The sequence below is a fragment of the Paramacrobiotus metropolitanus genome, unplaced genomic scaffold (genome assembly GCF_019649055.1).
Source record: "Paramacrobiotus metropolitanus isolate TYO unplaced genomic scaffold, Prichtersi_v1.0 Parri_scaffold0000207, whole genome shotgun sequence".
Taxonomy (NCBI): domain Eukaryota; kingdom Metazoa; phylum Tardigrada; class Eutardigrada; order Parachela; family Macrobiotidae; genus Paramacrobiotus; species Paramacrobiotus metropolitanus.
Window position 1 is genome coordinate 61,153 of NW_026570427.1, and position 11,860 is coordinate 73,012.

Consider the following 11,860-nt stretch of genomic DNA (forward strand, 5'->3'; position numbering starts at 1 on the left):
TCTCAAAATCCACCTCGGGATTTCTACGTTAGACTTAGCTAGGTACAGGGCCTGGGGCAGCTCATAACGTTAGCGGAGTTTATAACGTAACAGCAGCCGCGCCGACCTCCTGGGATTCAGAGTAACTACAGAGTAATTATGGACACATTGGCATTCATCTCTGTTTAGATGGACACATATCGGTTCCTCTCCCGAGATATGGCACGAGTTAGGGCATACAAATTATATGACACGAGTACATCCACAGACTAACCACTGTATCTGTAATGTATCCTGCTGTATCCACTGGTTTCTTGCAGAAATACGCTCTCGTAATATTGCATCAAGCGTTTACGGTCCATACTTAATGAAAGCCGACTTATCCGTAAATTCTAAACTCATCTGCGCGAAAGTGCTCTCACAGTTTGTCCTGTTTAATGGCAATAAAATCGCTGCATCCTTACTGCATCCTATGCTGTAGCGCTGTATTCTATTTGTTCTAGATAGCTGACCTTTTGAGTTTAAGTGAAAATTACAGCTTGCTTGGAAAAGTATATCAATAAAGTTCACTGGCTAGAATGACACAGTACGGGCCGTAGGATACAGTGATACAGCATAGTATGCAGTAAAGATACAGCGATGCAGCCTAGGATACAGGAAGAATACAGCGATACAGCACGGAATACCATAAGGATACAGCATTGGATAGAGCAAGGATACAACGATATAGCATAGGATACAGTAAGGATACAGCGATACAGCATAAGATACAGTAAGGATACAACATCAAATGCAGTAAGAACATTGCGTACTGGTGTCCTATGTTTACCTTGTGGCCACACCTGAGCCCTAACTGAGATATTCTATATCGGTTCCGACTCGCAGCCACGACCAATGGAACGTCTTATCGCATGGTCAAATCGTTTCGATGTGCCTGTGAACAATCTGGAATACCTATATCCATGTACGTAGTGGAAAATCTGTCTGTTCAGAAAAAGCTGACCACTCCCTAGTCCATACACTAAATAAAATAGAGAGATAAAACGCAATAAAAAGAGAGATAAAACGCAATACCAGATAAAAAACCGGTATTTTTTGGGAAAAGTCACAAAGTGTGCTGACTGTATAACGCCATGCCAGCATCTGTTTTTCTGTTAAAACATAAAGTCGTTCTCTAAACAAGTCAGTTAAAAAATTGAGTACTTCGAACGGATAGAAGTGTCACACAGTTGTGGGTTTTGAAAACTGGGCCAAAATAAATTTTGACATGATTTCATTTGTCGCCTTTGTACTTACACGAACAAGGTTTAATTTTTTTAAAAACGGTTTATTAATTTCGGTAGCTGATAAAATTGCCTATCGAACGATAGCATGATGCTTACTGTACAATGAGTTATTCGTGAGAAAGAAACCAAAAATGAGAGGGCCATTCTGTTCAGCCACCCGCTATATTACTTAAACCATATTGCTTCAGAACAGTAGAAATCAAGTCCTGTCTCCAATTTTTCCGGGGGCCTGCACAGTTCCCTGTAGCAGTGCTTTACACTATGGTATAAAAACAGAAAGTGAGACTTTCTGTTGGATTAGTGTAAACGGCTTGTACCCTGCACGGTCTATGGGAAATCTGTAACCAAATTGTTACACGCACGTGATTGGCACAATTTAGGGGCGTGGTTTAAGTGCTGTATAAAAAGCTGATGGCCCCGTCTACACATTGCGCAGACAGGCGATTCAACCTAGTGCTGGGGAAGTGATCGCACTGGCCGTGTTCCTTTTGAAACTGTTTCTTCTACCGATGAAATAAATAAAATTATAAATAAAAAGCAGATGCATGTTTCGTACGCTCATTTTAGCACTCATTCCTCGTGAATTACGAAGATTCTTGATGCAGATATATAATAATTCAACGGGAATAAAACAAGTTACAAGTAGTACTTATATGTTTTTCTCGTGAACTTGAGCATAGGTTTATTGCCAACGGTTTACATGGAGTTCCTATCCGACTATGCTATGTCTACGAGACAGAAAGCTGGCTGGAAATTGAACTGTTCGCCATGAGCAGCCATGTGTTTGGTATTAAAAAGTTTAGAATTATTTCTACGCATTTTGGTATGAAATCTGCATAGGTGTATATCCAAATTCACGAAGCGCGGGCGTTAGGAAGTACATAGCTCATGATAGCTGACAGCTTTATGTGATCTTGAATTTTTAACCATATTTACTGGTGGCGTGTTGTTGCGAAGCTAATCCATAAATCAGAGTCAAACTGCATTTGTATGTTAGGCTTACGAGGAACTTGGAATGACTTCGGCTCACACTGGTTACCACAAATTACCACAAATAGCCACTTGTATAGCATCAGAAGACTTCTGAATTTTTTCTCTATCTTTCTAGACGTTGGTTTAAAAGTTTCAAAAGAAACTGAACGAGATGCGAGCGTTAAAATTACAGTAACGTGCAAGTCGCTTGCAACAATCAGCCCTTAGCCACGCACTTACATACACCTAACTGTCAGCTGTGTACGGTTGCACTTTGCGTGCTTGGTGGGAAGACTGGTTGGGCAAGTGTTGTATGAGTTTACAATGGCGCAAAACAGTCCATTTTCGTGAACAAAGTAATAAAAACAGCAGTTGCAACTAATGAATTCGTTATCGTTCACTAATGTCTAGATGTGAATTAAGATCATTTTTTTGTGATGGGCTCGTGATTTTTGCCCCTGAATGACAAATTTCCCGTCATTCAGTAGGGAGGGTGGCTACGGGACCTAGTCTGGTAGATTGTTGTTCTCCAGAGGCTGTGTGGTGGCAGCTGTCCCGTAGACATCCAGCGACACACCAGTGGATTTCTCGTAAGTCCCTCAGTTTCAGCTCCTTTAACTGCGAACCTCTACGGTGAATGGTCCTACCATGCCTCAGTTTTCTTGTTGTGGCTGCGGTAAACTGTTGCAGGCTTGGGGATCTCACAGACCTGTTTGCCCCAAAACCCTGTCGCGGGACCTGAAGCTTATCCCGATCGCCGCCGCCGCCGGTGCTGCTGCATCCACCTCCACGTCCAGTAAGTCTGGAGGTGCCGCTCCTGCCCCACCTTTAGCCGCATCTTTTCATCTGTGTAAAGAACGAATACTGCGCCGCATTCCTCATGGTGCAAGACCCGCAGTGAGATCCTCTCTACAGAAAGTTCTCCAGCAGGTCGCCACCAAAAACGACAGCCAATCCTGGTTTAAACTGCTGTCGTTCTGTCCGAATGCCCTCCCCCTGCCAGCAAAAGTGAAATCCGAGCGTTCAGCTTCACTTGCAACTGCAGTGAAGAGAAACCTGGCTTTGTATGAACAAGGTACAGATTTACCCCCAAGCCCTCCGCCCACCAGTCGGAAACAACGCTGCAACGAAGAGGATCTTGTTCGGCAAGTTGGCCAGAAGATCGATGATGGATCCATCTCCGGCGCTATGCGAGTGTTGTTGTCCACAGATTCAGTGGCCGTCTGCACACCCGAAGTTCTCCAAAGTTTGCGCGAGAAACACCCTTTAAGCCCCCCACCGTCTACGGCTCGCCACGCCACTTCTGCTGTCGCTGCGCCTATAATAACTTCTGCAGAAGTGTTCGCTGCCATCCACACTTTCCCACGGGGCTCAGCTGCAGGTCCGGACGGTTTAAGGCCTCAACATTTGCTGGACTTGGTGGGCTCAAAGCTAGATGACCAGAGCGGACCCTTTTGCGAATCCGTTGCCTCTGTGTTGACGCTGGTTCAGCAAGGTAAAATTCCCGCTGTTATACGGCCGATCTTCTTTGGTGGTAAATTACTGGCGCTGCGGAAGAAGGACGGTGGGCTGCGCCCGATAGCACTAGGGCTGTCACTACGTCGTCTAATCGCCAAAATCGTGTGCACTAGGATGGCGGACCGGGCAACCGCTTTGCTCACTCCTCACCAGTCTGGTTTTAACGTCCGGGGCGGAGCTGAAGCCATCGTTCACGCCACCAGGCATTTCATCCAGTCCTCACCGGAGAGCATTAAAGCGCTCGTGAAGATCGATTTTCGCAATGCTTTCAATACTGTATCCCGAGAAGTGATTTTAGATGCGGTGCATCAACATTTCCCCGAATACGACGAATACTTTTGGTCAGCGTATGGGCATCATTCTTCTTTGTTCATCGATCAGACGGTGCTTTCGTCCGAGTCTGGAGTACAACCAGGCGACCCATTGGGCCCACTGCTGTTTTGCCTGGCATTACTTCGTGTTATCGTTACCCTGGATACTGTGCTGAACGCTTGGTACCTTGATGACGGAACCCTGGGCGGAGAGCCGGCGACAGTAGCAGAAAATTTTGGACGGGTTATCACAGGCGCACGCTCCATTGGATTGGAGATTAATGAGGCTAAATGTGAACTCTTTGTATCGGGAGGCTCAGAGAGTGAACGGCAGGAAGTCATCGATGATTTCGTTTCACGTCATCCCCAGCTCCGTGTTGTGTCCAGCACGGCTTTAACCTTGCTCGGTGCCCCGGTTTTAGACGATGCGATTGAAGACTCATTGCAAGCGAAATCAAGTGCAATAGGGAGAGCTCGCCTGCAACTTCTTCCTCGCCATCATGCACTATATTTGCTCAGACACTGCTTGGGTGCCCCGAAAATAATATATGTGCTTAGATGTTGCAATGCTTGGAAGCATCCACATCTGCTGTATCAAATTGATGAGTCACTGCGCTCCTGTTTCCAAGAACTCAGTAACGTGCGGGTGAACCACGACGACTACCCATGTTGGAGGCAAGCGACTCTTCCAGTCAGTCGAGGAGGTATCGGCATACGACGAGCGGAGGAATTATCACTTCCAGCCTTTTTGGCTTCGATTCACTCCGTATCCTGTTTGTTATCGTCGATGCCTCCTCACCTACCGGCTGTGGACGCTTCCGAAGCAATTGAATTGTGGAAAGGTAAAGCCCGACAACCGGAAATGCCCGAAGTTGCCTTCCGAAAGCTTCAGAAAACATGGGACTTACCGCTGTGTAATGTGTCAGTTTCGGTTTTACTGGACTTGTTTCGCGGCGACAGCGTCAACACTGCCCGTCTCCTTGCACAGTCCAGACCGGAAGCCGGTATTTGGCTGAATGCGCTTCCTTCAGCCCACATCGGCAAGCTGCTCGACGACGAAACGATGAAAATTTCGATTGGCCTGCGTTTGGGAGCGGATATCTGCGAGCCACATAACTGCACCAAATGTGATAAACATGTTGACAAGTTGGGCCACCACGGTTTATCATGCACCTACTCGGCCCGTAGGCATGCGCGCCATGGAGGGCTTAACAGTATTGTGTGCCGCGCTTGTGTTTCAGCTGGTGTCCCTGCTAAGCTCGAACCACGCGGCACGTCCTCCACAACAGATCAACGCCCTGATGGCTGTACAACTTTCGCCTGGAAAAGAGGAATGTGTCTGGCCTGGGATGTGACGTGCGTCGACACAATGGCCCTTTCCCATCTTCCGTCTACGTCGAATACGGCAGGTGCTGCTGCTGTACAAGCAGAAGAAAAGAAGTCCCGACTGTACGCCTATCTGCAAGGGCGCTACATTTTTTCTCCGATCGCCTTCGAGACGATGGGTCCCTGGGGCCCGTCGGCTATCGCCATTGTGAAGGAGTTGGGCAAAAGACTTCAGGAGCACACAGGTGAGCGTCGATCACATGAGTTTCTGCGTCAACGACTATCGTTGGAGATTCAGCGCGGAAATGCAGCATCTATCCTTGGCACGATGGACGGAGTGGATAGTTCAAACGAAGTTTTGCTGTTGTGATTAATATAGCGTGTTTCTTTCTTTATTACCATAACTGCGCGATGATTATTAATAAAAACACAGAGTGTTGTATCCTTTTCGTGCATCGTATCCAGCGTATGCCAAATATTCCCTTGCATTCCAGGCCACCGGAAGTAATTTCCAGAGGAAATTGTCACGTAGTGTTTTTCTGGCAGAAATGTCTAAGAAAAAAATTCATGAAACTCAAAAAATTAAGTAAGAAAACATTGAGGAAACCAAGAAAATACGACGGTTAAGAACCATGAGAAAACCCCAAGAAACCTAGGAATAACCTAAACATAACCTAAGAATAACCTAAGAATAACCTAAGAAACCTAAGAAACATAACCTAAGAACAACTAATTAGAACAACCTAAGAAGCCTAAACGACCTGAGAAAACCTCCCAAGAAACCCGGAAAACCTGCGAAAATTAAGCGTGTCGAACGAATGCTTTTGCGGCGAAATGTCCGCGACCGGACGTCTTGCGTCAAAATGTCTCAGTGCAAATTGTCCCAAACCTAATTGTCCCAGCGTCCAAATATCCCGCGGCGAAATGCCTTTGCGGCGAAAAGTCGTGCGTCGAATTTAATTGCGGCGAAATGTCACACTCCCAAATGTCCGGGTGCGCGGGAATTCGATCCTATACCTGCTTATAACGCTTTAAATTACGCAGCAATGACAGCCGTTAACGGAAAAATGGAAGTTGCGGAATTACCTAACGTTGACGTGAAAATATTCAAAATATAAAAGTTCCGGCAAGTGTGACATACATAAAGGTAGTAAAAAAAGCTATTTAATGTAAGGAGTAAAGATAAGGAAGGGCCGCGTACGGAGTGGTCACCATGATAAAATTATAAAAATACTTGGATGTTGGTTGGTTAATTAATGGAAAATCCATCGACCACATGGTGAATTCGAAACATTAAAACAAAATTAAAAAATAGCAAATTACATAGTACGTACTCTGTAAGTAGATTGTAAATAGCTATTAAATAAGGCGATATTAATAATAATCTGATAAATGAAGAGGTACCTGATAAACCGGTGGGTGAATACCGAATAATATGATAAAATACTATAGATAAAAAATGGGCAACAAACCGATAAGAATAGCTAAGTTACAAACTGATAAATAAATTGATAATAATTTTCTGATAGCATTCACGAAACGTACACGATTACATTTCTATGGAATACCCGATAAGATTTTCCCGGCACAATATTTTGACACAACGCGCGCAAATGTGCTCGGCATCAACCTTTTACCATCAACTAACCAGGTTTTTATGAATTTTGTTTATAGGATAAATTAAGGAAATAATTATGCACAAAATCGTTAAAGTTGAAACAAAATTAAATTAATCAAAAAAATACCGGCAAAATGTCGGTGTACTTGTTGCTGGCGTTGGTCGGCATCGTCGCGTATATTTTTTTGAGGAAAAATGGTCCACTTCCGGCGGGACAACGGCATCCGCCGGGTCCGCGGGGTTTGCCCTTAGTCGGGAATTTGTTTAATCTGGATATCGCCAATATTGGGGAGTGTTTCTGCCGGTGGGCGGGGCAGTACGGGCCGGTGTTCCGCCTTACGTTGGGCAAATATAACGTCGTGGTGCTCAGTGATCCGCAGCTGATCCGCGAGACATTCTCCCGCGAGGAATTCCTCAATCGGCCGCAGTTCCAGTCGGTTAAGTGGCGCAGTCAGATTAATCACGGCAGTCATGGTACGATCAATTTTTCCCCAAATACTGCAAACAAATATTTATTAATAATTTTTTTCATTTTTTAATTTTAACATTTTTTAAATGCTTTTCAAACTTTTTTAATGTTTTTGCTTTAAGCCGTTTAAGGACAATTAAAAATATGTAAGAGAAAGTTTTAAAAAAATTAAAAGTAAACAGATTTTAATTAATAATTTTTAAAATAGAAAAACTTAAAAATTTCAATTTTAAAATTATTTTTATTTAAACAATATTTTAAACTTTCTTTTAATAAATTATTTTTCATTAAAATTTTTTTCACGGTATAAAATTATGGTTTGAGTGCGGAAAAACGTGCGAAAGTCGAGTTTGCGTAGGGGTGGTGTTTGCGGAAGGCGACGCGTGGAAGGAGCACCGGCGTTTCATTCTGCAGACGTTCCGCGACTTCGGCGTCGGCAAACTGCCGGTGGAGGAACGCATCGAGGAGGAAGCGGCGCGGCTGGTGGACCAGCTGCACGGCACCACTGTAAAAATAATTTATTTAAAACTGGAAGGCAAATCAAAAAAATTACTTAATTTTTACAAAATAGAAAAAAAAAAATAAACAGAAAATAAAATATTATAATAGAACTTAGAAAAATAAGAGTTTTGAAACGAAAGTCAATAAAAATTAATAAAACAGAATAGCAAAATAATAAGAGAAAAACGTATTGAAGAAAACAAATATAAGACAAACAAAAAACAAAAAATTTAAGAACTTTCAAGCGATAAAGGATAACTAAGTCCATGAATGATAAATAGCTAAATATATAATAAAAACATAGAATAAAACAATTTGAATCTGCCACCCAGGAGGCGATCGACACGCGCGACCCCATCAGCGCCGCCGTGGCCAACGTTATCGGCGCCGTCCTCACCGGCCAGCGTTACGAACCCACCGATCCGCATTTCCGCCGCTTTCTGGCGCTGAACCGGCTGAATTTCGCGTACAGCTGGCAGCGCGCCTTCGTGGCGCTGCTGCCGTGGACGCGCCGACTGCCGGTGCTGCGCGACAAATATAAGCAGATTGTCGGCATGTACGAGGGACTGCGGGATTTTTTAAAGAGACCACGGATACGCATCTGCAACGGTGGACGGAAGGGGAAGCGGCGGATTTTGTCGATGGGTATATTGCGGCCACCCGCAGCGGCAATTACGGGAGTTTCGATGCGAAGGAGATTCCGCTGTTGCTAGAAGATCTTTTCGAAGCCGGCTACGATACTACGACCACCACGCTGCGCTGGGTACGTGAAAAAATAATTTTTTTAATGTTTTATTGAGTTACAATTTTCTGTATTTACCATATTTATTTTTCATCTTGTTCGGCGCTTTTCTTCGTGAATATTTGAATTTCGTATTTCTTATTAATATTCCGTTAATTTATTTGATAGGTGTGCTACGAGTATTTCTCTACAAACTGCTACATTTATCGGATTGATTTGCATTTGGCGGAATTTATGAACCTCACAATATTATTACCGTACATACAGCATAATATATAATGTATGCTGTATGAACGATAATAAACAGTATGAATAATAAACAGTATAAGCTGTATGAACGATAATAAACAGCTTTATTAAAAAACAAATTACAAATATTATATTATAGTAATTGTAATTTGTTTTTTAATAAAGCTGTATAATTATATTATCGGATCGGTATGTAGGCGTTATTGCTGGTGGGTCTGCACACGGACATGCAGAAGAAAATCGTTCAGGAAATGGAGAGTAAAGATTTGCTAAGCGCCACTCCGGAGGCGCTGATCCACAGCGGTCACGTGCATGCATTGCCCTACACGGAGGCCTTCCTACTGGAAGTACAGCGCTTCGCCACGATTGCCCCGCTGGGCGTACCGCACACCGCCAGCACCGACACCACCATCGCCGGCTACTACGTCCCGAAAGGTCATCCACATTGACCCCGTTTTTAACGGATAGTGTCGAAAAAATTAAGAATAAATCAATAAAAAATAGAAAACAATGAAAAGTTACTAAATGAATGAATTAATTAGCCAACAAACAAACCAGCAAACAAATACTGTATCGTCGGCTCAAGATGGCACTATTTTTTACAGTGCCTCAAATCTATGCTATACAGCCCCATGCGCCGTGCAAGTGTGCACTGAACTGCTCGCACAGTGTCAGACAATCAACCCGGGCGGTTGATAGCGACTGTTGCTAAAATGCCCCCGTTAAATTTTCAAAAAAGAACTGCTACCACACTTTTCGTCCGATAATTTTTTTGAAAACACCGTTGGATTTGTCAAAAAATTATGAGCAAAACTGTTAAGGCCGAATTTTGAAATTATTTTCCCGAAGATCGGCGACCATGAGCGGTCGCCCATACAACACCCGAAATTTTGGGGCATTCCCCCTTGAGCAAGGGGGAATTGGGCAGATCTAAGACAATTATAGAAAATATCACGTGTCGCGTTTGACAAAAAATTATTAAAACTCACGAAATCTACCGTCGAAGTGTCCCTTCTGAAATATGTTGTTCTGATTCTGGCATTCTGCGAAGTTGCGATTGGAAGGACCTGACTTTCAGAAACTAGGCACAGTGCTTCTTATAAATTTGAACGTGAGCTGTTTTGCATATGACTTAAACCTAGTTAAAAAAAATTTCCAGCGAAAACAAACATCACTGCAACTAACTCATCCCAAAATGAAAATGGCCGTTATTCGCCGTTTTATATGGTCAGTCGCTTTTTTACGGCAGTCGCTTTCAACCGCCCCGATAGATTGTCTGACACTGTGCAAGCAGTTCAGTGCACACTTGCACGGCGCATGGGGCTGTACAGCATAGTTCTGCCGCACTGTAAAAAATAGTGCCATCTGGAGCCGACGATACAGTATATATACACACACAAAAATTTGTACGTAAAAGCATATTACATTAGGTTCGTGGATTGTGGCGTGCCTGCGCGCCGTGCATCACAGCGAGAAATACTGGCCGAATCCGGAGGAATTCGATCCGCAGCGTTTCCTGACGGGGGACGGACAGCTGGCAAAACTTCCCGACACCTTTGTTCCCTTTTCACTAGGTAACACCGCCGTAATATATTGTTGATTGTCGATTAATCATCATATACTGTATATAGATGTGTTCGTGTTAAAGTGTAAAGGATTTTCTTTATTGTAATTGTGGATGACTGGGCAGGGAAGCGACGGTGTCTGGGGGAGACGCTGGCCAAGAGTGAGCTGTACATCTTCTTCCTCAGCATCCTGCGCGTCTTCCTCGTCCTGGCCGAGCCGGCGCCGGACGCCAGCGGCATCGATCTGCGCCCGTTGCCGGGATTGACGGCCGACACCCGGCCGCATCGCATCCGCTTCATCCCGCTGCCCCGCCTCCCACCCTCCTCGCCCTGAGCGACCGGGGCTTTGTTGGCAGTATTACTAGAGCACTGCACTCGCTGCGCGTGATCGAAGGGCCGATCGAAGCGCAGCAGGACCATATATATTATAGAAAAGAGTTACTGGTGTGCTTTCCTTCACCTCCCGCGTTTTACTGGAGGCCATCCTCTTCGATTGTGTAATGCTCGCACCCCGGTTGGTAGAATTTTTGGTCATGACAAATTCGAACTGATGTTTTGCATTTACGCAGACTTTGTGCATACCATTGTATTTTTTACCGGATGTCAGTATTTTTCATCTGAATGGTCTGATTTTCGCAACTTGCATGTGCGTCGCCGTTTTGTTGTGCAGAAGCCTTTTTTTGTCAAAGCTAGTTAGTGTCGGGAAAAGGTCACATGGTTGCGATCACTGTTTATAATGAGCGGTTCCAGAGAGGTCTTTTGGACGATCCCATATGATCACAACGGCTGCCGCATCGGCAACAACAGCCAACAACGGTAGACCTCTCTGACAAGCCAAAGTGCATTTACAAGCCTTCTAAGTAACGACATGCATTCAGAGTCGGTTTATACAGTATTATTATTATTATTGTTACGGCACAAGAGCAGACAAGATCGAGGGGACTTCAATTCTGGTCGAACAAGAAAACCATCATGTGCTAATATCAACCCATAAGACAGACCACCAGATTTGAGTAGGAATTTTAACAGAAGGTGCAGAACTGGCATCCAGAATTGCGGTGCCCTGGTCAGATTGAAAATACGATTAGGATCTCAATTCGCGTCTACCTAGTTATACTTTATGTGATTCCATGTTTCAAAATCGCGACATATAGCGGGCAGTGGTGGTGGTGTGCTGTTGCGAGGCTGATTCGTAAACCGTCGACCGATTTCGACTTTTTTTATCATACATTTTGTACATGGTGCAACATCCGCGGTTGCCCGTTAAGTAATAGTATGTGCAGACGGCAGCGGACCTCTGGGCGTGTGACTCGTGTCTTTAGAC

At 44.3% G+C, this 11,860-nt stretch overlaps 1 protein-coding gene across 1 annotated transcript; it reads left to right on the forward strand.

Moving 5' to 3' along the window:
• Positions 1–6,833: 6,833 nt before the first annotated feature.
• On the forward strand, positions 6,834–11,234 carry LOC129600993 (cytochrome P450 2K1-like). The gene is given in 7 exon segments (XM_055499683.1): positions 6,834–7,484; positions 7,838–7,986; positions 8,313–8,659; positions 8,662–8,743; positions 9,169–9,406; positions 10,402–10,545; positions 10,662–11,234. Coding segments are annotated over 7 exon segments (1,509 nt in total). The 5' UTR covers positions 6,834–7,144; the 3' UTR covers positions 10,871–11,234.
• Positions 11,235–11,860: the final 626 nt, after the last annotated feature.